General features: G+C 40.6%; 1 protein-coding gene across 1 annotated transcript in view; it reads left to right on the plus strand.

Annotated features, from left to right (window-relative positions):
• grid2 (glutamate receptor, ionotropic, delta 2) overlaps window positions 1-26,412 on the plus strand; it is a 442,237-nt gene that overhangs the window by 276,703 nt on the left and 139,122 nt on the right. The window contains exons 5-6 of the mRNA XM_054611388.1: window positions 14,053-14,106; window positions 22,735-22,908. Of these exons, the coding sequence (XP_054467363.1) occupies window positions 14,053-14,106; window positions 22,735-22,908 (228 nt within the window). The remainder of the gene's footprint in view (window positions 1-14,052; window positions 14,107-22,734; window positions 22,909-26,412) is intronic.

The raw sequence follows: 26,412 nt of genomic DNA on the forward strand, positions 1-26,412 counted from the left end.
ATGTGGGCTGTGTCTTGTTTATACTCAGTCAGTAGAAAGAGGGTGTAAGTGCATCATACCCACACATACCCATAGCCCAATGTGTAATTAATTTGGTATTATGCCCCTAACCAGAGTGTAACAGCCAAATGTTGTTTTCTTTTCTGATTAACTAGTCTTTCTGTTGAGACATGGTGAGACATCCCAGATGCTGCTTCAACAATGCCACTTGCCTCTCATTTGCCAAATCAGACACACATTCACACACTGATGACAGCAAGCTACCACGCAAGGCACAGGCCTAACTATCAGGAGCAACTTGGTTTAGTTTCTTGCTCAAGGGACACCTTGACATGTTGATTTTAGGAGCTGGAAACTGCTTATTATTTGTCAAGTGGCTAGACCAGCTCAGCCACAAATATCCCCACATCTCTTTGGTCTTTGGCCATTATCAGCCTTCACTGCTTATTCTGAACTCACCATAACCTGATCGTGACCAAACAAAAAACGGATATGAAAACATGGATTCACACAAAACAGACACACACACACCCAGAGAGAGAGAGTGAGAGAGAAGGAGAGAGAGATAGCATCCTGTGGCTTCCACTTTCCAGTGCAGTTAAAAGGGCACTTCAAGGGCTTGGCTCTAGCTCTCTCCTTGAACTTTATCACCAGACAGAGATGGCATTATGTTCTTATCTCAACAAACAGGGTGCGTGTGCATGTGTGTGTGTGTGAGATGTGCGTTGACATTAAGGTTTATCTGTGCACATGGAGCTTGAAGCACAATGATTATAGAGCATTACTGCTAAAGGACTGAAAGGTTGACTATTTGCGCGTGTGTGTGTGTGAGATTTTGCGCGTGTGTGTGATTGTGTTTGTGTGTGTGTGTGTGTGTGTGTCTGTGTGTGTAAGGAGCACCAAAGGTGAGCGCTATTGACTGCCACTAGTACAGCCACTAATGGGGATGCCAGTAAGTACTTTAGAGATGATACAGATTTGTGTGGGTGTGTGTGTGAGTGTGTGCTTGTGTGTGTGAGCTTGCCATCACACGTTTTTTTTTACAGTTTGCCAATGTGCTTATCTATTGTCTCTTTCTTTCTCCACTCTTTTGTTTTACCTGCTACGCACACGAACACTCACATACGCACAAACACACACACAGTCACACACTTTACCTCACCTACACACTCTCCATGCACACTCTCTTTGCCCTACAAGCATCATCCACATCTATCTGCTATCGTCCCTTCATCAGTGTATCTCCCTTTACCCTTAGAGGAGTAAGCACACACTGTTATTTATTTTTTATTTAATATCTGTGGGTCTAAGTACATTACACAGATCATTTTATCAAATAATGGCACATGAACACAACAAAGCTTTACTGTGCATAGGTCAGAGTGTGATGTTTAGTGAGGGACATCAAATTAAAGGCCTTCCCTCCATCCCTCTTTAGCTCCCTAAACATCCGCTGATTTGACTTATGGAACATGTTTTGGGCTGTTGCAACCTCTGGTTATTCCTGCGCTCAGTTCCTAATGGGATTTATACTGTCAATTGAGGAGAGACATAGAGAGATGAAACATAATGAAATCAAAAAAGCAAAGGGGACAGTTTATGTGAGAGGAAAAGGCAGGCAGAGAGAGAGTGTGTGTGCACTGACAAAGGACAAATTGGGAGATATTCATGGATGGAAGACTCTTGGGAAAAAGGCACATAAACAGATAAGAGCATGGCATGTTTCAATAGAAACCACAGATTTGCTGTAAGTACAGCACCTTACTTACAGCTGGCAATAAAGCAGAAGGCTTTCTTTTCCTAAAGCCTCTTACTGTGTACGGCTGAATGGCCACAAACAACATAGGAGCTTTTAAGAAGAGAGTCTGACATCTATGGTGGAATGCACTCTGCATGTGTTTTTTTTGTTCTTGCAGATAGCACAAATATTGTCCTTATAAAATAAGAATACCCAGCAGATACAGATTTCTGAACAGTGAAAAATTCAAAAGGAATAAGTTGAGCTCTGGATGCCGCCCGTGTAATTGAGAGTTGTTGTCTTGTAAATACTATAATGTTTTTTTTTTGAATACAGGATCTTCTCAGTTCTCTATAATCAAATCTTGGAGATGTCAGGAGTCATGCACCACCATGGATCCTTGATAGAAATGTGTCTGTAACAACTTTAATTTACCTTAAAGTGAAAAAAGCTTTTAACTTAAAAACAATTTTAAAAAAAACATAGTTCTACCACCAACACTTTTTTAGGGAGGAGGTCGGATGAGATGCTTGGTTTGTTGTCTCAGTGCCAACAGTCAATCTTGATTTCTTTGTAGGTGATCTTTCCCTTCTGTGCTCACATTCCTTTCCATTTCTGTACATGATATTTTTGATGGTCCTATTCAAGAATCATACTGTAAAATCCCTTTTAAGACTTGCCGACAGCAGCTGGAACTGAAGACTGTATCATGATGAAAATTGACAACTCTGCTATGCCGCGTCGAGGAAAAATACACACACATACACAGACCAATTTCCAAACACTGCGACCCACTGAGACCCTCTGCTGTGTATGGAAGTGTGCGTGTTTGGATAGGTTTGTCTATTTACTGTCTGAGGAATCCCAGGTGCGAGGGAAGTTGTTTGAGTGCTGTGTATCTGGATTGATTTTTGTTGCTCAAAGTAGAAGTTACCCATTAATTTTGTTCTATTGATTAGTCTGTTTGTCATGTGTGATATCTGAGACAGATTGAACTGTTGCCGATGCATTCCAGCACACTGTTCCAACATTTCCAAAGGTACCGAATGAGCCACAAGGAAGGGCATAATTCTCTAGCCAGGCAGCCAGATTTACTGCTGCCTTGTGGTATAAATGTTCATCTCACCTCTTCCTTTTTCTGTCTTCTTTTCCTTGTTCACGTTCCCTTAGCACTCGTTTTCTCTTTCCTCCTGCTCCCATCATGCACTGTTTTTATTTTTCTCCCCAGACTGTGTGTCGGTGTGTTGTTAACACCTTGGATTTCCCTTTTCTGTATGTACTCAAGGGTGTAGCTGTCTCTTTTCCTCTCTCAGAGACACAAACATGCAAATGATACACTTGAAAACACTTGCAGACTGTCAAGTTATCTCCTTCTCTCTTGTCCCTCTAATAGGGTCAGGCTCAGGGTCGAAACTGTCTCCCTCCCACAAAGCCCAGCAGGAAATGCTGGAATAACATGATTTGATAATTGAGAAGGCATAAGGTGAAATCTGTCTTTAGGGTCAATTGATCTTTTGTCTCAGCTTTGCTTTGGCTTTAGGGCACAGTTTCCTATCGCTTTTGCAGAGAGCATTTTGTGTCAAAGTTGTGTTCAATAACTAATTTATAAAGCATCCCACATGTTCTCAGCAAAGAGTAGAAGATCTCCTTTGTGGATGAGCGTTTAGTTTTTGTCAGTAGGTTTGCTGTAGATTCAACTTAGCATTATTAGGTGAACAAGGTACTCATGCACAAGAAAAGCCTAGAAGTCATTGTTCAAAATCAAATGTTTTACTTTTTTACCGTAATGTCCATGCCTCCTAGAACTGGCGTGGATGTATAAGGTCTTATTGTTCACCCATTGGGAGCTGCTGATATATTACAGCTCTCCTTAATGGGGGAGATACACTAGAATAACTGAGAAGAAAGCTGATTGAAGGCTGTTAGTCCTCAAAGGATGAGTGTTACATTACATTACAGTCATAAATTGTAAGTCGCTTTTATCCAAAGCGACTTACAATCAGTAGTATATTACATATCATTCACACACTGATGACAGGCTACCATGCAAGGTGCCACCATCAGACTCTAACTAACATTCATGCAACATCCAGGCAAGTCTTCGGGAGCAACTTGGGGTTACGTGTCTTGCCCCAAGACAAATCGACTGCCGAAGCCGGGTATTGAACCACCGACCCTCTGATTAGAGAACTACCTTGCTCTCCACTACGCCACAGCCGCCGCTGTATTCTCTAAGATGCTTGAAAAATACAGTCTCAAGAGCATACTATTGAGTGAAGAGAAGGTTTTCTCTTTTGGTGTTCTGTTTTCAGTTATTTTGACAACTCAGATGTGTTCTTTTTGATTTGTAAAGGTTCTTTATGATGCAATACACCACCTCGTCTTTCTTGGGTATGCATCTATTTAAATTAAGGAAATAATGTATATGTGGTTAAGATTTTTCTTTTCTTCTGAAAAGGTTAATTTGCTGCAAAATGGCTACTTAATATTTCAGTAAAGCAAAAGTGAAGTTGTAAAGGCTATTAACTGATCAAAGAAAAAAGGTCACGTTTATCTCAGAATTATCAAAACTATCTTAACAATAGAGCAATATCCAGAGGTCAATTGTTTTGAACTGAAAATGCAATAAGTAACTAAATTTCACAGCTGACAGCATTCATTTCTAATGCCGGTTGAATTGGTCTTATAATGTTAAGTCTTTTTTATAATTTAAAGCTTAGAAGAAAAAAAACTGATTAAAATGGTTTAAAATTACCTGAATTATGTGGAACCACCATCAGCCCCCAGAGTTACCTGTAAAACATGAGTGCACAGTGGGGTCAGCTCCTCTGGCTGGCAACTTTAGCATATGCTTCAACCCCTGGAGGCCTGATCAGATGTGTAATTGAGGGCCATAACAGCTGCTGCTCTCCACCACATCCAGCTGGTTATTCCCTTCATTGCTCACTCACTCAAACACCAACCCTTCATCCTGTGACACTAATATGACCTGTTTCACTCCCCCCAGTGGTAACTGCTCAATCTCATGTTGGAAGGTTGTTACGCTGTGACTCACGGTGACCCCATGTGCAAAGGCAGGATCTTAGAATGTGATGCGCCTTGCTCGTTCTTTAAGCATTTTTCGAAAAATTACTCTGTTCTATTGAGTTTTATTTTTTTACTTTGACTTTCACACTGACTAAAAGCTGACTTGCTGTTGGTTAAAAAACAAAATGTATGCCCTGTGGTTATTGGTTTTGTGGTTGAAACATCATCTGTTTTGCGTGTGTCTTTCTGCTCACTGTCATTTGTAAATTGCCTGCTATGTCTGAACAAGATATCACGATCGTGGCTGGTAAAATTCTCTGTGGATATATCCAGCTGTAACATATCTCACCTCAATGCGTGAAATACCACAGCTCGGTCAGTGGCCCCAAGCTTTAAACTATGACGTTCTACATACACCTCTGGCGTCAGTTTTTGGATGTGTCTAACTCAGAAGTTATAAGTTATCAGTTGTTCTAAGCTAAAGGATACATCCCTGGGTCTGTGTCAGACAAACGTTGGGATTGAGAACAGTAAAATGTGTACGTTTATACGTGAGACAGTGTGTACTGTTTAGTTTCCTGTATTCATGTGCAGTATGTGCTGGCTTTTGTGTATGATTGACACTTGAAGATATCACCCATATCTGATGTCAGGAACAGTTGACCCGCGCTGTGTTTTTCACACAGTGCAGTCAGGGAGAGAGAGTGATGGGCGGACAGACGGTTAAAAGAAGTGGAGGAATCATTTTACAGTATATTGGGTCACAGATTAGTCAACCTGGAAAAGCAGAGCGAGCTCATAGGCACTCTTCAGCAGCTTGGTCAGCACGCACGCACACACTCATTCTCCCTCTCTATCCCAGACACGCAAGAATGCACACACATGGTATACATGCTTCCTTTCGCTCTGTCTGCCGATCCATCCATCTCCATCAGTCTTGCTTTCACAGTCTCACACACACAAACACGTTCACAGACAACCTTTCAGTCCTCTCATCCGACCTCGCCACAGGCAATTTCAGTTGGTATGGTTTCTGACATTGTAGAGCATTGGGTCAATCTTTTAATTCACCTGGGTTCTGCTCTCGTCTGCCCTGGTTTTCTCCGCACTGACATGACCTATCACCAACCGGGCCACTGAGCTAATGCCTGGTATTTTCTTGTTTTTTCATTTGACGTAAATATATTTTACACAGGCCAATAAAAGCCTATAATCTAAAGATGATAGTCTATTCTTTTGGGTCATATTCTAATTTTAAGTTCTATTGATATTGTATTAAGATGAGTAAACAGCATTTCTTGGTACTACTGGCCTGTGCTTGGGTGCTAGGATATGTTAAGTCTGCAAAGTCTCATTAAACATTTTACAATTACTAAATCCCGGTGGCTCTTTGTGAAGTAGTAGGGCAGGATATTTATCAAATAGCCTTTACAGAGAGAGACATGTCTAGTTGAGGATGGTAGTATCATAGGAATTAATTGCATTGAATAGTATTTCCAAATAAAGATTTGTTTTTTGGTTACCTAAGTTATTTGAGGCCTGCCAAAAAAAGGTTTTATTGTAGACAGAAAGTTATCTAGCAGTTAGCTTTCCAAATTCAGTGAATGATTGGCTCAAGGTTCAAAGTTGAAGCTCATTGAATATTATATGTATGTAGCCCAGTCTGATGTTTACAGTTAGGGTATATATATTTTATACAATGAAAATAGACATTAATGATTGAAATGTTATTTATAATGTTCAGTCAAATCCCATTATTGCATTTTTGTTTAATGAATTACAGAAACAATGTAACTGAATGAGCAGAATGCAAGCTTGTGAACTGAATCTAGTTGTTGAATTGGTGGTAGATGAATATTTAATATGGGTTATGGACATGCATACTAAATGTATGAAATGAAAACAATCCCCTATCCCCCTTTTACTGCTAAAAAAACCAGTAAGTAAATCAATTAAAGAACACACACACACACACACACACACACACACACACACACACACACACACACACACACACACACACACACACACACACACACACACACACACACACACACACACACACACACACACACACACACACAAACTGTTTAGACCTCTAAAGACAGCTTATTCTATTTGTTCCAGCCATTGATCAGTTCATATCTAAATGTCAGGTTGCATATCGTCATATTTGCCAGGGCTGCATGTGCGCGATTGTATGTCCATGCTTGTGTGTGTCTCTGTGGATCTGAGGTCTGATCAATAAACTGAAAGGCTGACATTCACACACATACCCGCAGAGTCTTGAGTGCTTCTGCGTACACACACACATATAGGGCACACACAAAAGCCAACACACATAAACACAGTTCAGGGATGATGGATGTCTCGCATGTTGGCCCTGTTACCCTTTGCCATCACAACACATACTATCAAAGACGTTTGCTGTCCTAGCATTATATTATATGTCATCCAGAAAGAGAGGGAGTGGATACAGTGATGGCAATATAGATACAGAGAGAGAGAAACTTATGGCTGCTGAGAAATGTCTGCTGAAAGGACAAAAAAAAGTGAATGGCTCTTTTTTCTCTCCTCTCCTTGCTTTTTATCAGAACGTGAGTGATTGATCAATAATGTCATTGGTGAGCAGGGCGAGGCCTTGTCAACATGAGGTTTACTGGCTTTGGTTGAGTGTTATGGCTCTCCGTTGTGTGTGTGTGTGCTTATGTGGGATGGAGATTGATGGATCAAGACCTTGTCAGGTGGGGTTTGCAAAGAGAGAATGTTCTTGAGCAATTGCCGAAAAAGATCACACACACACACACACACACATTAACAGACTCACACACGGACAAAATCTAAGCTATTCAATATCTCTCTCTTCCTTGCCCCTACTTCTCTCTGTCTCACTAGAATACAAGCACAAACTTTTATAGACTCTGTAGATCGCTGATGTGTGACCACAGCTGGATCAGACTAATTAAAACAACAGTAATGGTGGTGATTTAGAGTCATTAGTTGTTGGGAGGAATCACACAGGTCTTTGACACCCCTCTGACTCATGTCACGGTCCAGTGCATCCAAGACCAGTACTTTATTACATTGCCTTCTGTTTCCTGAAGAAATATCCCGTTTTGCAATCTAAGTCTAACTATTTCAACACTGTCTAGATTGTACGTGGGATGCTCATAGAAGACTGGAGGCTTGAGAAGTGATATGCAGTGCATTGCTATTTTATCAGTGAACTTATGCCGAGACATGAACACAATATCTCAAGAATTCCTGTGTCAAATTTGACATTAACTGTCCACTTTGACTCAAGGATGAGGTGATGGTCAAAGGTTACTGTGACCTGTAAAATGTTTTTTGTCCATAACTCAAGAATTCATATTCTAGTCATGTCTATTTCGCACAAATGTCGAAAAAGTATAAAATGATGACGTTTTGGACATGGATGTAAAATGCAACTTGGCTGGTTGGCAGAGACATACAACTACCTACAACTACAAGGCGGTCATTCAAGTTAATCTTATTTTGGTGTGACAATCTCTGAAAGTTTAATTTCATGGCCGTAAGATACAACAAAGCAATGTAAAATGGGACTTAAAGGTAAAAATCAAGGCTTTACAATTATAGCCCTCTGCAGATGGCAGAAATGTATGGTATGCCTCTACCATAAGTGAGGCCTGTACTATTTATTATGTACTTAAACATTTGTGTGCACATTTTGTCGCTATTTTAATGGTTTTATTAATCATATGCCATTTGTTCAACTCAATCGCTGAACAATTTCATTTAATTTTATGCCATTACTCTAGACTGCCATGACTGCTTATCTTTTATCTCTGAGTGGCCCAACTGTATTATATTAGATTTATCACTTACTTAAGGATCCCTGAACCATTACATTTTCTTAGATTTTTAGTGTTTTATTCAAGGTAAGAGGTCTAGTTTCACTTTTACAACCAAAAGTATTCTGAAGTAATATGAACATAAACCATAGAAATGACACAGAGATCTCCTGAAAATGAAACACGATATTTACTGTTTATTCTTGGCTGTGTGCATTCGCTTTGTGTTAGCCAGCAGGGAGATTGTTTTGGGCTTGTCGCTCCACTTGGCCTTGGAGTGTTTGCACTTTATGCACTCAAGCCATGTCTTGCAGTAACAAGTCATACTACATAATGTTATTGTCCAAAGACAGTGTCTAACATGACAAGTCCTGCCTCAGACACGGCTGTCACATCCCAGATGTGCACGGACATGCGTGTTGGGTGAGTTGATAAGATAAGATAAGATAAGATAATCCTTTATTAGTCCCGCAGCGGGGAAATGTGCAGGCTTACAGCAGCATAGAGTAAAGTGCACACAAGAGACATAGTAAAAGAAAGACAAGATAAAAATTAAAAAATTAAAATAAAAAAAACAAGTAGTGATGTCTCTACATGACACGCAGGTATCATCTCATATATTTTCAATATGATGTATTTTCGTGTGTGTAGTGCAGGGTGTATTTGATTATTCATACAACATGGCAACGGAAGAACCAACACAAGGCTTGAGTTTAGCAGTTTTAGCAGCTAAATGCGCTAACAGAATGCATGCCAGACGAGTGCTTGTTTGTTCGTTTGTGTATTTGTATTTGCCTGTTTGCACTTAATCAATCAGCGCTCAGTGCTCCTCTGCCAAGTATGGAAATCCATAGTGCAAAACAGTGTCATAATGTGCCGCCCTCTGTTTGACACCACTTCTCTACACACACACACACACACACACACACACACACACACACACACACACACACACACACACACACACACACACACACACACACACACACACACACACACACACACACACACACACACACACACATGAAGACACACATTCAAACATGCATAAGGCACTCATGGGGGTGTAGTTTAGCAGCATCGGGGGAAAATGAATCACTTAGCATGCACTTACAGCTCAATACCGTATGCAAAAAAACTCCTCTCCCTATTTTGTATAGTAGTGGTAATGTTTTTAATGCATGAGATACATGTAAGTTAGACACAGGGAAAGAGTATGTGACTAGGTAAGAGTGATGTGAATGAAAAAGGAAGGTGCAAAGAGGTTTCATAGCTTTGATTGATAAAAGGGAGGGTTTAAGTTCGAACATAGAAAACAGAATGTATGAAGTTTCCTATTGCCTTTAAATAGGCAGAGAAGTGGTTCTTCGTTCTGTAGTAGATCAACAGTTCATAATAATAATAATAACCTTATTGTCCCACAATGGGGAAATTATTTCTCTGATTCAGCAATAGGAAACAGGTGTTTTCAAACACCTCGACAAGACACCACAACTTGTGGTTACTTCATGTGCCACAGCTGCCATTCATGCACCTTATTGTAAAGTGATTCAGCAATAGGAAACATTTTAAAGAAAGACATCACAACATGGGTTACTTATTGTAATATCTGGGAATTATGGTAATCCCAATAAACTTTTACTCCCTCTTTTTTCTATCAGCATCCCCTCTCTGTCTGTCTCTCCATTGCTCTCTCTTCTTTGCCCACTTCTTTCCTTTTTTCTGTTGTTTTGGGTTATATTTCTCTTTTGTCTTACAGCATTTCGGTGGAATGGCTTTCAGATGATTACAGTAATTATACTCCCCCACCTGCAGACCCAGACTCAGACATCTTATCCCCCCCGCACATATGTAGACACAGAAACACTATTCAACTATAGTTATCGAAAAGCATCATTTTATTTCACTGCGTAAATGGATGCAAAACCATATGGCACATCAAATAAAATTACTTTTCTGTGGGCGAATAATGCATTAGTGGCTGGACTGTGAGGGAAGGCAGTGGTAGAAATGGATCTGAGCAAGTGTGCGTGCTTGGTGCTCTTAGATGTTTGTCTTTGTGTAACTTGTGCGTGTCTGCGCTTTCACATCTTGGGCTCGCATGTTTAAGTGTGAAGCTTGGATATTCCTAGTTTGGAGGCTGGGCTGTAGGCTGTTTGGTTGATTTGATCACAAATAGTGCATGAAATTAAATTACACAACTAATTTTCAATTTAGAGCACTTTATTCAATAGCAACGCCCACTCTGCCTCTTCAAGCTTCCCCCACAATGTACTTGCGTAATAATCTGATTTTGCATTAATATTTCTTACCCTCTCACATACAGAAACACAAACAGCCATACACATACTATCCAGTATATTACTTATGTATGTGTGGGAGAATGTAATGTGTGTGCCCAATTTTGTTGAGTCCACCCTGCTCTTGTCAAGTCAGGCATCGGCATGAGCAGCAAACCTTGACTCTGAATGTCAGCCAACAGCAGCCGTTTGCCAGAATCAATGATGTTCTCTTTGTTGGACTCCTTCGGGAGTGACATGTGGACGGAGGTCATTACAAGATCAAAATGGTGTTTGGCGGTACCGCTGCCACTTTATAAAACCCGTACGGGACTTGGGGGTGCATGGCGGTACGATGTTGCAGATCAGTCTTATTCCACTCTGTCTGCTTTCAGACTTTGAAAAAAAGGCTTACTTATATTGACACTGAGTGATTTGATTAGTCCCGGACCGCAGAGTGTGGTGTATGTTTGATCTTCCGACTTCAGCGAGTGAGAAAAGAGAAGAAATTAAGCTTTTGTAGAGCGGGTCATAGAGGTCAGAAGGATCCCTGTGGCAGCATTAAAGGAATGACCAAGTGAGTGACTGCTACCTGCCATGTTGGCATTGAGTTGTTAAAAAAGCTGTGGCAGTTTTTAAGCTTGTGTGGACAAATACGCATGCACCACAAACAAACAAGGCAGTTTTAGGAGTTAGTTTCATACTCGTGTGCTTGAGATAGAGAGCGAGTGAGTGTATAGAATGGTTCCAACCCCTGAGCAGTCACGTCTAGTGTTAGGAGTCTGCCCTTTCACTAATTAGCTTGAAACATCTGCCCAGACGGCTGCCAGAGGGAGGTTATAACGGGATAAGTAGAAACACTCACCAACACTTGCATTCACGCCAAAACCTCAGAATACACACATTTGCATTATTTACATAGACAATGACATTCACTGTTTAGGCGCATGCACACATTTTGTGCATTTTCCATGTAAAATAAGTTAGTTTTCCTCATAAGCTTGTGTAAATATCATCTAGAACCTTAATGAGCACCCAGGGAAGGGGACAGGGCAAACAGGCAGAGAAATGGAGAGCAGAAAAAAAACAGCTTGTCGAACCTCTGTCCTTTCTTCTTTCCATTTCCTATCTCCCTCCTTCACTGCTTGTTGTTTGTGCTGCAATGTTGCAGTAGATAGAGACAGAAACAACATGAGAGGACACCAAAAGATTAATAACCGCCAGTATTCTAGTGCTTCTCATTGTTTTGTTTTCAGTTCTGTTCCACAGTAAAGTCTTAGGGAGTAGGTAAGAATAGAGACGAACAGAGATACTGTCAGAAAAAAGAAGAATTAAGACAAAAAATCTAGTTTTGTATCTCTCTCCATCATTCTGCTCCCTGCCTTAGTCCTTGTCTGTGTCGCAGCCATGTTTCCTGTAGACAAAGTGTTTTACGGCAGCCGCCGAGGTTACAATGATGAAGCTTTATGAAGACTCTGTGGGAGATTAAACCACTATTAGCCACGCTCCGTCAGCTCTCTCCAGCTGTTGCCGTTTGTTTACGGCTAAAAAGTGTTTTACGACACACGGTGCTATAGTCACCTAAACAATTATAGCAAATGATATACAAGTGGCACTGTATATTTTACACCAGTAGGAAAGGGAGGGGTGTGAACTAAGAGAGGAGGAAAAGGGCAGCTGCAATCAGAGAGAGAAGTGAGCAATTAAAGGAGAGCACAGATGATGGGTTGAGAGGTGAGGCGACAAAATTAAAGGGTTGGGTGGGATTGGCAGGGAGCAAAAACTAGTGTTTCTGACAAAAGAAAGTCGAAAGCAAGGTTAAACGTTCAAAAGCGCCTTGAAATACACTTGTAAAGAGACGGGTGGGTAAAGGATGAGAGACAAGAGACGATAGACGAGTACAGAAAGAGTGGCTAATAAATGGCAGTACTATTTGGTTTGAGTTAGCTGAGAAAGAAAACCGGTGAGCTCCACTCAAACATCTATTTTCTGCTTCCCTACTTTTGTAAGTTATTAATGGCACTGCCATTTATTCTTTACAAATGTTACCATTGGCTATCCATCAGTGATGTTCTACTTACTTAATGTTGTGTAGCTTGTGTCCAGTTTTGACACTCCTCCCCAGTTGGGCAAAGAGAGCAAAACTAAATGCACAAGCACTGATAAATGAAACTTTATCAACTCCGTGCTGTGCAAGAGAGGGACCTTACTGTTGGTAGTCCAAGAAGCAGCAGTCCTCATGATGTGTAGTTTTGTTGGGTATGGGGTAAGGCCTGAAAAGGGTCAAGTGAACAAGCAGACAGCGAGTGAGCTGAAATAAGCTAATGCTAAAGGGAAAGTGATGATATTATAATAGATATGTATGTGTAAATGTGTGTCTGGAGTTCCAAATGTTTTGGCCTTGTGTGTGCAGTTGCTCTCTCTGTCATCTCTGCATTTCAAAGTGTCCTTGCTGCAGTGTTTAACAATTGTGTAGTTACTGGTTAAGAGTTGACACGTATAAATATTTAAGTTATACCATTAACAATTAATGGAAAAATGTTATTTTTCCCAGTGCAGAAACGTACTATTTGTGGCTATGTGTGTGTGTGTGTGTGTGTGTGTGTGTGTGTGTGTGTGTGTGTGTGTGTGTGTGTGTGTGTGTGTGTGTGTGTGTGTGTGTGTGTGTGTGTGTGTGTGACAGAGAAAGGGGCGGGTACAGAGAGGTAGAGAGTGAAGTCAGTCCACTCAGACGTTTGTCTAATCAGTGTAAATAAGTGAGAAAAGCTCTAACGTTGAGATTCAAATGTGCGTTTGTGAGTGTACGGTTGTACACGAGCAATCGTCGACATATTTGCATGTGTTTGAAAAAGATCTTTTGACTGATACCTTGAGAACCTTTGATAAAAGTTTTCTCAAATCACTTATCCCCAGCTTCACAGTGTGATTCAGCCTTGAACATTTCCATAATGTTCTTTTCCATAATATTCACACTTTAGTTACCATGCATTACATTATCCGAGCAAGAAAATATCTTTAAAGGCAACAATAAGGAATTTCTTCTTCTTTAAAATGTAAAAAAAAAACAGACTGTTGTTTCCTAACTCATTTCCCTTACTTCTATCAAATTGACATAGTTGACATCTCTTTTTTTTTCAGAATTCTAAATGTGATGGTGTTTTTTGTTTTGTTGCAGGTGGTGGAGACAAACCTGGTGGCCTTCGATTGTCACTGGATCCTGATTAATGAGGTGAGTGCCGAGGCAATGATTTATGGATCCTGTAACTGGGTGTGTCTTCAGTTCACCTTATTGTTTCAATTATCCCAGGAATATTTATGGTTTTAGATCCAGAGCCACTCTAATGTCTTCATTGTCTAAGGTGTTTAAAGGAGAGAGTAGAGTTTATAAATTTGTTGACTTCTTTTGTTCAGTTCATCCAACAAAACTTGATGACTGAGGACAGTTTAGTTTATTACAGTGAGCTTTAGCGGCTGTGTCCCCTGGCAAAAACAATACAGTAAAGATTGTATACTCACTTATTGAAGATAGAGCCACTGTATACAAGTACTAAATTGTCAGAGATGACAAAAGTGACCTTGGAAGAACTCCTTTGGATGAGCTTATTTTCCGGTTAAATATCAGTATTACTACTTAAATATTAAGGGCTTTCTAGATTTACAAGACAGGATAAGATATGACAGTCCTGAAAGTCACCCTAAGTCCAAGATTTTTCTTTAGTCCATGTTCTCAATCGACGATCACAGTGAATATTGGTCATAAGAGAAAAATAATTAAACCTGAATATTGGCTCCACTTTCTTTTTACAAAACCAGCAGGATCAGCTACATTTTCACGTGTGTGTGTGTGTGTGTGTGTGTGTGTGTGTGTGTGTGTGTGTGTGTGTGTGTGTGTGTGTGTGTGTGTGTGTGTGTGTGTGTGTGTGTGTGTGTGTGTGTGTGTACACACACTGCTACAGTATCTAATGCACTGTGCCTTGGTAGCCTTAGGCATTACAGTGGCAGGACACAGCAGGGGCTTCATGCTGCCTCACATTCATACACACACAAGTGAAAGTGTGCAAACACAACCATGTACACAAGCAAAAAACAACATTTACTGTAGGAGCATGGAAAAACTAATTTGATGCAAAACAACAAAATCCTCTAGTATACTATAGTTTCTCTCGCTCACTGTTCCATTTTCAAGTCATAGCCCGCAACGTCCTATTACTTGCTTAGTTATGCAAAGAAAGTATTTCTGTTTGAAAATCAATGTTAGTTTGCATGGCATCCATTAAAGCTGCAGGGGGAGCCAATCACTATTTTCTGATGCTGCTTTTAGAATGTTAGTCTTGTTACATAAAGGTTTTTATTTTTCGCTATTTGATATGGATGAGAGGCTGCAGCAACATTGTCACACATTCCCGCAAGTACCTCAGACAACCTCCCAGTATTGTTTTTTTTTGCATTTTGTCAAATCCTAATGCATCAAGAGAGTGAGGGGGAAGAATGAGACCTGCCTCTGCACTTTAATGAAGATGGCAGGCTCCTCAGAGGTACAAAATGTGGATAAATCTATTCAAAACAACCACTCTGTATTAGTTATTGGTTTCATAGAAAGACTATTATGCCATTTGAATGCGTCTCCTCTGCTAATTGAAATAAATGGCATACTATAATATGCAGAGATTTTACCGCTCACTTAAAAATAAAAAAAAACGTCTCTGGTCTTACACTTTCCTGGCAGAGTTGTCTTTGTACAGAGGCAGATGGTAATGTCAAGAAACCTACTGAGCAGTCTATCATTACTCGACTGCCTGGTAGGATAAATTCACATCTAGCTGTCTAATAGACTGCTTTGCATCCTGTCAAGCATCTGGTATTGTTCTAACACTCTTGAGGCCTCCTGGCAGCAACCAGCCCTTTGCTCAGCTTTCTGGGAGGCCTAACATGTCATTCTGCTGCCTGAGTGTATGTCTAGCAGCATGCCGCCTGTAACACTTTGTACCTGTTTCCTTTGAGAAATCAACGGTGAAATGAAGACTGCGAGACAATGCTCACTCAGTTTGTATGTTTAAGCAATGGCAGTATATCGCTGAAGTATGTTTCCTTACTGTTATAACAGTTCTAGATAATACAAAAAGAAATAAATGTATATATTGTCAGCAGTTGTGATTAGCATCAAGTCTGTTTTTTCTTTAATAAGTAAAAGGAGATTTTCTAACCTCACTCATTAACAAATAAGACTGTCAAGTTAAACTTTTTTTAGTTGTTATGGTGTCTTAAAGGAGCATCATGTGGGATTTAGTGGCATCCAGTGGTGAGGTTGCAGATTGCATCCAATCAAATCACCCTTCGCTCACTTTTCCCTTTCCAAATGTGTTGAAAAACTCATGTTTTCTCAAGGTAAAAATGTCTCCCTCTTAAGATATAAGCTGATGAAAACACAACTACTCTTAGTTTAAGTTGATTATACAAGAATGGAAACATAGTTATGAATATTAAATTACATTTCCGCAAATAAATCCCCCTAAATCCTACACACTGTTCCTTTAAAACAGTATGTAGATTGGCTTGTGGCTTCAATGTGATACAGTCTAGTTATCACTTGTAGTCGGCTCATTTTTTTTTTTTTTGAGAGTTGTTGGCAACTCACCACTCCTAATTGGGGAACAAAAATGTCCATGGGAGCAGTAGAAGCTGGAAGTGTTCATGTTATTATGTGATATCAATTAGTATAACACTTTACACTTACAGTCAAAAATGTCTCTCCGTTCACTTACAGTACTTCAGCCCCTTTTGGGTCATAGGCAGGACAGAAAAGGCTAATTTTCTCTTACATCTCTATGCTTAAACTGTCTGCACACATGCTATGGCACTATCTGAAAATAAGGTCATTACAGTTGTTGTTCAGATACCTCCACCCACATTTCATTACCTAACAGATATTTGTTTCAAATGCTATTTAAGTTGCTAAGTAAAGATATAGTCTATATTTGTGATAGCTGATGGAGATGTTCATGCAAAGATGCAAAACAAACAAAACAAAAAAAACGATACTAATTTAGCCAACAAAAATGAGATACTAGTGACTGATATTCAGCTTAACTGCTATCGCCATAATATTTTTGAACAGTTATTTGGCCAAAATAGTTTTAACAGAAGAGAGAATTTGCGGCGGTAAATACATGGGCTGTGAACAGGAGTAGGCGAAGGGAGATGGAGGCTGAAGAAACAACAGATGTGCAGATTTGAAGGAAAGAGAAGAGAGAGATGGTGGAACAGAGAGAGCTTAAAGATCCCCTCCACTCAAAAATGTATTTTCCTTATGTTTAAGCTCCCTAAAATGTCTGACCTTGACTTTACTGACTTGTACCCATGCAATGTTGTCACTGCAGATGTGTTTTCACAGTTCCTTAACTGAAGGGCGAGATGTCTCTGCACTTCCCTTAAACCTGAGATTCAAAAGTATGTCACAAATTGTGAAAGCCAACAGCTTCCTAATACTTTGCCTGCATCTCTCCCAATTGTATCTTTGAATCTCAAATCAAAAAATGTACTAAAATATTGTGGGGGAAAAAAAGCTTCATTCCACTGTTTTCAGCTTCAAAATGTCATAATTCCGCTCATCAAGATAGAAATATTCCCGCCACAGGCTTCGTGAAGTCCTGTAGCAGAGTGTTTAAAATGGATGAGCGCCTACAATATTTTGCCTTACGTAAAGTGCTCTAGTACTGGTTCGAATGAATGAATATTCCTATGTGATAGAATGAATATTCCTATGTGTAAAAGTGCTCTCCGTCCCTGTGGTTTATTATGGATGAGGGGGTACTGTATGGTTGTCATAACTCTGCTTTATCTACAGCCAGCAGTCAGACAGCCCCACTGAGGGGGAGTTCACAGTTCATAATTGATCATCCTTCCTCCCCCTATCTCCTCCGTTCTGCTCAAGCTGAGGGGATGAGGATGAGGATGAGTAGGAATAATAAGGGGCGCTCATGGCTTCTGTTTTCCTCCGTCTTTCTCTTAAGTTTGGAGGATAACTCCACTATTGACCTCACTCGTTCTGAATCTCTTCATGGTCTTTTCATTGTCTCTCATAATATCATTCTTGATCATCTCTATTGCCGTTCACACTCTTTCTTTTCTTCATTATTCTCTTTCTCTCCAGTCATTTCTGCCTTTTTTTGTCTCTCAAGGGAACAAGGGCATGGTAATGAGATGAGACAAGATTAGGCTTTTCTGTCATTTTGGCTCTTAACATATCATTGCATGATATGCTAAGCCATGTAACTGAAATTTTGGGGATTTTCATGCTTTGAATCTGATTGAAGGATTATATGGTCTTAGAATATTCTTCAAACCTTTGGTTAATGAAACCCTATCAAAACCCATATCAAAACCCAAGGTGGGCATTCATTGGTGTTGGAAACATGCTGAAGATACAAAATTAAAATAGTTAAAGAACATTGTTGTTAACAGCTACAATGCTTGCAGGGGGAGAACGAGTTAACAGTTGTGCGCACTCTGTGCACAGCTGGAATTTGCCCAGTATGACTGCAGACATCTAAGACTGTTGTTGCTAAGCGGCTCTCCTGCAGCTGTTGGATATTTTTTGCGTCTTGTTAAAGGCAAGTGTGACACTACTCCGATCCAGATGTCCCTGCATGGTCTAGGGATCCAAATTAAAAACTTTTTTGATCACAGCTGTGTCAGTGATTTGACATGACGATATACAATATACAGTACAATTTAAAGCAGCAATAAGTAGAAGCTGACATTAGCACATAATCGTCCAAACAACACTAACCAATGAAATTAGAAAATCGCCATGATTAAATCCAAAATTGCTTCAATCCCTCAAGAGATACATCAGCATTAGTGACATTGTAGTTCCATTTACCAATGTATAATGAAGATGAGCATCAGAGGGGATTAAGAAGTGGGTGTATACCTGCATATACTTTGCACTACACCACTGCTTAGGTGCCAAGCTCAGCGTAACCCAAAACAAGCTAGCCATATCCTTAGATTACCATAGTTTATGTTACATGAATCTGGAAACACCATCGCAAAAAGTTATCTATATCTTAAGCTAATTCATAGCCTGTCTGATTCTCCCTACACTATAACTGTCAAACTGTCAAACACTCGTTGTGAAGTGAATGCCATGGAACGGGGGAGGGAGAGTGCCACATCTAGTGGCTAAATGTGGAGAAGCACAGACACGGTGACAAAGAAGCATCAAAGACGTGTAGGGGTTGTTGTGGGAAATTGCCAAAAGTTGAGGAGAGAGAAGAGAGGCCAAATGAAACAAAATGCTTTCCCTAGATTTGTTTTGTTTTTCACAACTTTGAACCCTTTTGATATGGGCCAAACAGAGGGATTTGGTGTTCTCAGAGCAAAGAGGAGAACAGGTACGAGCTGCAGGGGTGAGATGAGGAGCAGGAGAAGCAGAAAGGGTTGAAGACTATAAAAAAAAACAGCCTTTTCTTCCCCCACATCTGCGGATACAGTGGGAGGAGAGAGGGAAGGATTTGGTGTCTCCAGGGGAGATGTAGAGAGAGGGAGGGGTTGAGGGGAGAGAGGGCAGAAAACAAAGTACAGAGGTCAGGGAAGAAGTGCCAAGAACAATTGAGGATGAGGGATGTTTTTGCTTTTGACTCCCATCTTCAAGTAAAACACTAAAGACGAGGATTTGGTGCCCTCAGGGGACTAGAGAGAAGAAGAGAGAGAGGTGATCGGTTGAGGTTGATGGGTGTGCCTGCAGACCAAAACTTCAAGTTTATGGAGTAAACAACTCATGAGTCACTCTATATATGAGCCGCGGGGCGTTTTGGGGGTTACAACTTAGCCACAGTTTCTGGTTACATGTAGTTGGACTTGGTGCACAGATTAGGGAGCCACTAAAGCATCCTCTGGACTGAATGATTTTGTAATGGATGGTGCAGCTGGAAGGGGGTTTTAATTGACAAAAATGGATTTACAATAATGCTACCTTTGCTCACATGCTTTACAGGACTGATTGATTGATTATGAAAACTAGGCAGTTATGCTGATTAGTAATGGATTTTCTCAAGTTGTTAATACGTAATTATTCCATGCTTGGTTAATCGGTAAAATTAAAATGATTTGGTTTACTTTACCAGAATGTACCAAACCAAACTTAACCAGAGAGCTCACATGTTACATATTTTTGATCTCATTTTAATATTGGGATTGAGGATATCCATTAACGGTTGACAGTAAGCGGCCAGAAGGGAGTTATGGGAGAAAATTAAACATTAAAAAAGGAGCAGTCTTATAATAGGAGGTGAGAGTCAGCTCTGCATCAGTAACTTCCTGTGTGTTGATGAGCTGTACTCAGGAGCACGTGTGATTGGATACGTGTGGTCATGTCTGTACGTGTGTGTATGTATGCGTGTCACATTCATTCAGTCTCAGCTGTTTAAAGGCTAACAGCTTTGAGAGCACGCCACCACTGAAAGTCACACTGGGTGAAGTCTGTTAAGTTTGTCCCCAGGGAGACAGAGATGAAGAGGCAAATAGAACGTGACAAAGGAAGAAAGATGGACAAACGCCCGTTGAGAGGACGCATCTCATAATGATCTTTTCCTGTCACGGATTGCGGTGTGGACCCAAAAGCAGAACGACCAGGAGACGGATAAAGTTCTGGAGCTTTATTCAAAGCTGAGAACTCAGCAGACAGACAGACAGGATATGACTCACAGAGGGAAACAGGCAAGGGATCAGGCAGACGGAAACCAGAGGAAGCGGAGGCTAAACTCGGGGTCGGGGACAGAAGGCTGAGTCGTTGACCGGGGCACAGGCAAGGCAGGGAAGTCCAGACAGGCAGGCAGGGTCGGCAACGGGAAATCAGTCCAAAGGAAATTGCTGGAAGGTCTGACATAAATGCAGAGAACGATCTGGCAGCGAGTGTGTGTGAGACTGGTGTTTAAATACTGCAGGGTGTAGGTGCAGCAGAGTGAGCAGGTGAGAGTGATCGTGCTGACGAGGTGGGTGTGGCAGACAGGTGCACTGCATGAGGTTGATTAGGTGAGTGAGGGAGAGTGTGGTGAGAGAGTGGGGGCTGGGCTGTGAGCTGAGAGAAATAGTGCAGGAAGAGTGAACAGGTGTGACTGTGACATTGTGCGTGCGTGCGTGCGCGTGTTTGTGTGTTTGTGTATTCCTGTGCATTGGTGCATCTCTGTTTTGTTTGAGTTTGATCCTTTGAATAGGGGATAACTCTCGCTCGCCGATGTTTCTTTGCATGCCCTTGACTGCCCGCTGTGAATCTTAATTCTCTTTTGGCCCACAGATCTGCCTTTTTAGCAATTTTCAGCATTTTCTCTCTCTGTCCTTTTTTTTTTTTTTTTTTGTTGGCTTTGTAATTCAGTTCCCTTCAGGGTTTTATGTAAGCAACTGTTACAGATTTTTGCCACGTTTTACCCCCAAAAGCCAGCAAATACACCCCTTACTTGAACTGTTAGGAAAGTACATACTTCAGAGCACAAGGCAGCCATACAAGGTTAAACCTGTTACATTATGTCTGTTCTTTTTCAATAAATACTGCATTCTTCTTCTTTTGTCTTTTTTTTTAAATAATTAAAATAAATTGTAGATTCAAAACCCTCAGTCTACTCACTGTATTTCAAGAAAACCTCATTAAATTTGACAGCAGAGTGGAAAAAAGTGTCAGTGTGCTTCTTTGAGTCTCAAATCTCAAATACCTAATTCTAAATATTTGAAACGCCATCAATGTGATTTTAGTATCAAATGCATGTTTGCCTACAGAGCGAGAGCCATATATCAGCATAATGAATGCAGATGAGTGCAGCTATACCAATGAAGCCTGTATAATACCACCTCTAATCACCATTGATCACATCCCATGAGGACTCACTGGCCTTAATGAACGTTAATTACATTCAAATGAAATCCATTGAGATTAGTCAATGAACCGATGGTACCTTTAATATTACCCCTCACTACAGTAAAGTGTGTGTGATGGCTTATTTATGTATGTCGCATCCATCCTGTCAGGCAGGCTGCCATGCGCAAATGAAACGGAATCAAAAAGGTTTGACGGAATCAGAAGGATGTCCTGAAAACATATGCACACATACGCACAGATTATAAACATAAACTGGCGTGTGCACGCAAGACGTGCTCGAGCACACACAAACGCAGAGACCCACTGCACACAGACACACGGACAGCAAAGGCTGTCTCGGTTGGTGGCAGCATTACCTCCACCAGGGACGATAAACGTCAGCTCTCATCGCGTCACCACATGACCCCGTGCACTTGCAGAGGATGAATGGAGATCCATGGTCGGAGAGAGGGAGAGAGATTGTATCCTAGGGCTAAAATTAGCAATGATTCCTCCCCCAAGGTTTTGCAAGGACATGCAGAGTACGTGCAATCACACATGCATGCACACAACACGCACACACAAACACAGACGCTTTTACTCCACTCTTTTCCATCTTTTTTTTTTGCAGATGACATAGACGTGGTTTTTCACGGCTCAGTGTGGCGATAATGGGAAAAGTAGAGCATATAAAACAACACCTAAACCTCTTGAACTATGGCTGTCCAGGATGAGTTAGAAACATGTCATTTCACAGGGCCTTTTATGGAGTGGTATCCAAGCAAGTCTTTGTTGTTGTTACTGTTCTTTGTATATTTCTTGTGAAAAATGATGGCGGTGGCTCTCCTGCAACAACAAGTGATGTGATGGAGTTGTTGATATTGATTTTTCTCTTCCCCCTCTCGCTCCTTTTCTGAACCCTGATCATTCTCCGCTCCGATCCCAACCACCACAACCACCAACACCCTCCTCCCCCTCCTCCTCCTCCTCTTTCCAACCTCTCAGGAGATCTCAGACTACGACTTGCAGGAGTTAGTCATGAAGTCGATCGGTCGGCTGACGTTGGTGCGCCAGACGTTCCCCATGCCCCAGAACACAACTCAGCGCTGTGTCAAACACAACCACAGGATCAACACTTCCCTGTGTGACCCTAAAAACCCCAAGTCTCAGCAGCTAGAGGTGAGTTGGTTTGGTTTGTTGATTTGTCTCTAAGGCAGGTCAGTGATTTTCAACAAATCAAATAAGCATACTGGTTTTATGCTTTACAGCAACTGATTCTTTAACAGGAAGCCCCCAATATTTGTGTCTATTATGTGTGTATATAGCAGCAAATAAGATTTTATTTTTGAAATTAAAAGTAGGCTATGCTAGAAGTATGGTTGAAGAAGGTGAACTATTTGCATGATGTTCTGAAAAAAACAAAACATCATTCACTCTTTGCATCTCAGATCTACGTATTGTCCAGTTCACATTATTTGTCTCTGCAGATGACCTTGATCCAAAAATATATATGTATCTTTTTTTTTTTATTTGACTTAACTATTCTAGTGTGTCACCATTCTAATTCTCTAATTCACTTACCAAAAAAGCAATCAGTCGATAACATCAATGCTAGCCAAATAGCCAAAGCTACAGTATGGAGTTGTTGTTGGCCTGATCTTCAGCATTCTGTTGCCGTGCAATTTAATTAACTGGAGGGATGATCAGAAAAATAAAAATGAACTCAGTGCAAATCAAGACTACCAAAGAGCAAGACATCATGAAATTAGGTTCAGTCTTTTTTTTTTCGAAGCGGAGAGGGCTGTCCAGTGGGAATACAGTCAATTGATCGCCAACTGCATTTTTGGGCAACTTTGCCCCCAATAAAAAGCAGCGCTATCATCATCACAGCACAGTGCATCAGTGTCAAAGACTTAAGGAGAGAAAAATATGTACACATCCTTCATATAGTTAGGAAAATATCCAAGCTATTGTTCTTCTAAATGTCTCATATTTCCATGTCTTCAAAACTGATTGTCAGCCATTTTGGAGGCAAAGGTTGATGCAGTGACTATAAACAATCTTTATACGAGCCCAGGCTGATTGCTCCATCCTATTCTGTATAATATGTAAGCCTAATTGGTGTTGAATCATGCAACACAAAACCTTGACATTCAGTGACAAAAAAGACAACACTTAATTGTGGCTGTGTGGGTGGGTGTGTGTGCGCAATACACGTGTCTCTGCCTTACCTGCTGTTCAGAACATGCACACATCTCCTAAAATATTCTCAAATTGTTTGTTTACACAATGTTCACTGGGTTTTTGTAAATATTTCAAAAGTCAAAGTCACAAATTAGTAATTTAGTATTTAGAAGACGCTCTGGAACTCAATGTTGTGTCTTTTAATAACTGCTCCCAGTGTTGTAGTTTGACATTTCAACATGTCTCCTATTCCAACCAGAACAGAAGGCTTGCTGATTTGACATTGTTTCAGGTCATGCCTGTGAGTTTTTTTTACCTGGAACATAATCATTTTTGAAAAATCAGGCTGACACCCGTATATGTGTTTTACTCAGACCACGCTATCCATCTGACAAACACGATGACAGTTCCCCCTATAGGTTTCACGTTTTCTTTACTTTACTAATATGTCCCCTAGGGTGGCAATATGTATGCAATTATAACCCCCTGTTCTGTGTGTATGTGAGTCATCAAGCTGCCATCAAATAGAGTGGAGAAAAGGGAACACACTCTTATTCATGTGTCAAGACAAAAAAAAAGGAATTGAATTAATGTGCTGTTGATTTATATGGATGCATAAGGCCCTAGGGGAATGCATTTAATGAAAGTTGGAAATACACTGAAAACAGAAACGTGGTCTTAATGTTCATGTGGATATCTCCCTTTCAAACCTAAGACGGCGCCGTTCTAGGCTTTTTCTGTTGTGTTGTGGGTTTTTTTTGTCAAATAAAATACATTTAACTAATCAGAAAAACAAAAAGAAATGCCTGGAAGGTGAAAAAAACAGCTAAATACGTAAATGTTTTTAGGAATGTTGATTAAAGCCTAGACTTGGTTTGAGCCTCGCAATACAGAACAATACAGACATTGTGAACCCCTGAAGCATTGAATAATGTATGTAAATAAAGCTTGCCTTGTGTGTCCTAATATGAAACGAGTGCTTATCAAGTGTAAAAAGCTTTCATTATTTGTTGGGTAGAGTCCTGTTTCATTTGTTCATTCTACTGTGGAAGGCCAAGAGTGTGCATGCGTCCACCTATGTGTGTGCATGTGAGTGTAACACATTTCAGTCAAGGGCAATGTGTTGTTGAGAGCGAGAGTAAAAACATTGTCCATGCACAGCGGAACAACCCTGTACACATGTTCAGTTTGACATCCTGTGTGTATGCGTGCGCGCGGGAGCGAGTGGGCGGGTGAGTGTTTAAATTTGAGAGGGAGAGGAAACGAGGGATGGGAGAGAAAGAGAGACAGAGGAAGCAGATCAGCTCAGCGGTCAGAGAGTGGCCCAGAAGCCCAATTTCACACTGCACTGAAGCACATCAACTCAGGCTGACCACACACACACACACACACACACACACACACACACACACACACACACACACACACACACACACACACACACACACACACACACACACACACTTGGAGTGCAGAACCCACTGATCATTGAAGCTCCCCGTAGAGCAGTATATTTTCACTTTAATTTTCAGAGAAAAGTGAGACAGAATGATAGATGGCCAAAGATAGCGAGTGGAAGACTTCGACAAAACTGTGAGAGCGGGGATACTTCGATGACAGAGTTTGAGAATAGTTAGATGTAAGATCAACTTGACATTATGGATTTTCTTTTGTTCCGTCTGTCTGTCTGTCAGTAAACCATTCGACAAGTAACAAGAAGCATATATTTTGTCATCTTATCATCTCTCATATAAATTCAATCAAAACAATGGAAAACCTTGACATGACCATGTTCCCACTTGGTTCCCTTACATTTAAGAATAGCATGCTGAAGGCAGAGTGATAGCCTGAGCCAAACATTGCTCTGACTGACTTGAGTGTGCTCTACGTGCACTGAATTTATCTTTGAGTCTACATCTCTCCTCTTTTACAAATTCCCCAAAAGTTTTGTAATTCTTAAAGTTACTACAAAGAACATTTACCTGATTATGAAACAGTCTCAATTGAATACTGATTCCTCTATATGACGTACATAAGTCTGAGAGACTATCAGCGAGATGACTGACTATTTCTATGTATGAATTATTAATGCTTTTTATTGTAGCCACCGGGTCAGAACCACTACTGCTTTTTGTCCACAGACCACAACACAACTTTAAGGGGCAAGAGAGTCCCAAACCCCTGGGAGCTGATAGTCTCCTCTGATTTATGATGCGTTTCATTTTGGTTCCATCACTTGATTAAAATGGTTAATTGGTGTAAATTATACATTCTTTAATTATAATAACCCTGTTTACATGGATTTAATCAGGCGACCATAAACACTGAAATGGGTTTTTAGCTTTTTATACACTGTATCACATCTGCATGCTATGTTACTGTTTCCTGTAACCTGACCTGGAGGAAAAGGCCAAAATAAACATGGAAAAAAGAGTTGACTAACCAAAGGTTAAAGTGACTTCTAGGCTTCATAACAGGGTTTTTCATACTATGATCTTG

This window comes from Anoplopoma fimbria, chromosome 13 (assembly GCF_027596085.1).
Source record: "Anoplopoma fimbria isolate UVic2021 breed Golden Eagle Sablefish chromosome 13, Afim_UVic_2022, whole genome shotgun sequence".
NCBI classification, from domain to species: domain Eukaryota; kingdom Metazoa; phylum Chordata; class Actinopteri; order Perciformes; family Anoplopomatidae; genus Anoplopoma; species Anoplopoma fimbria.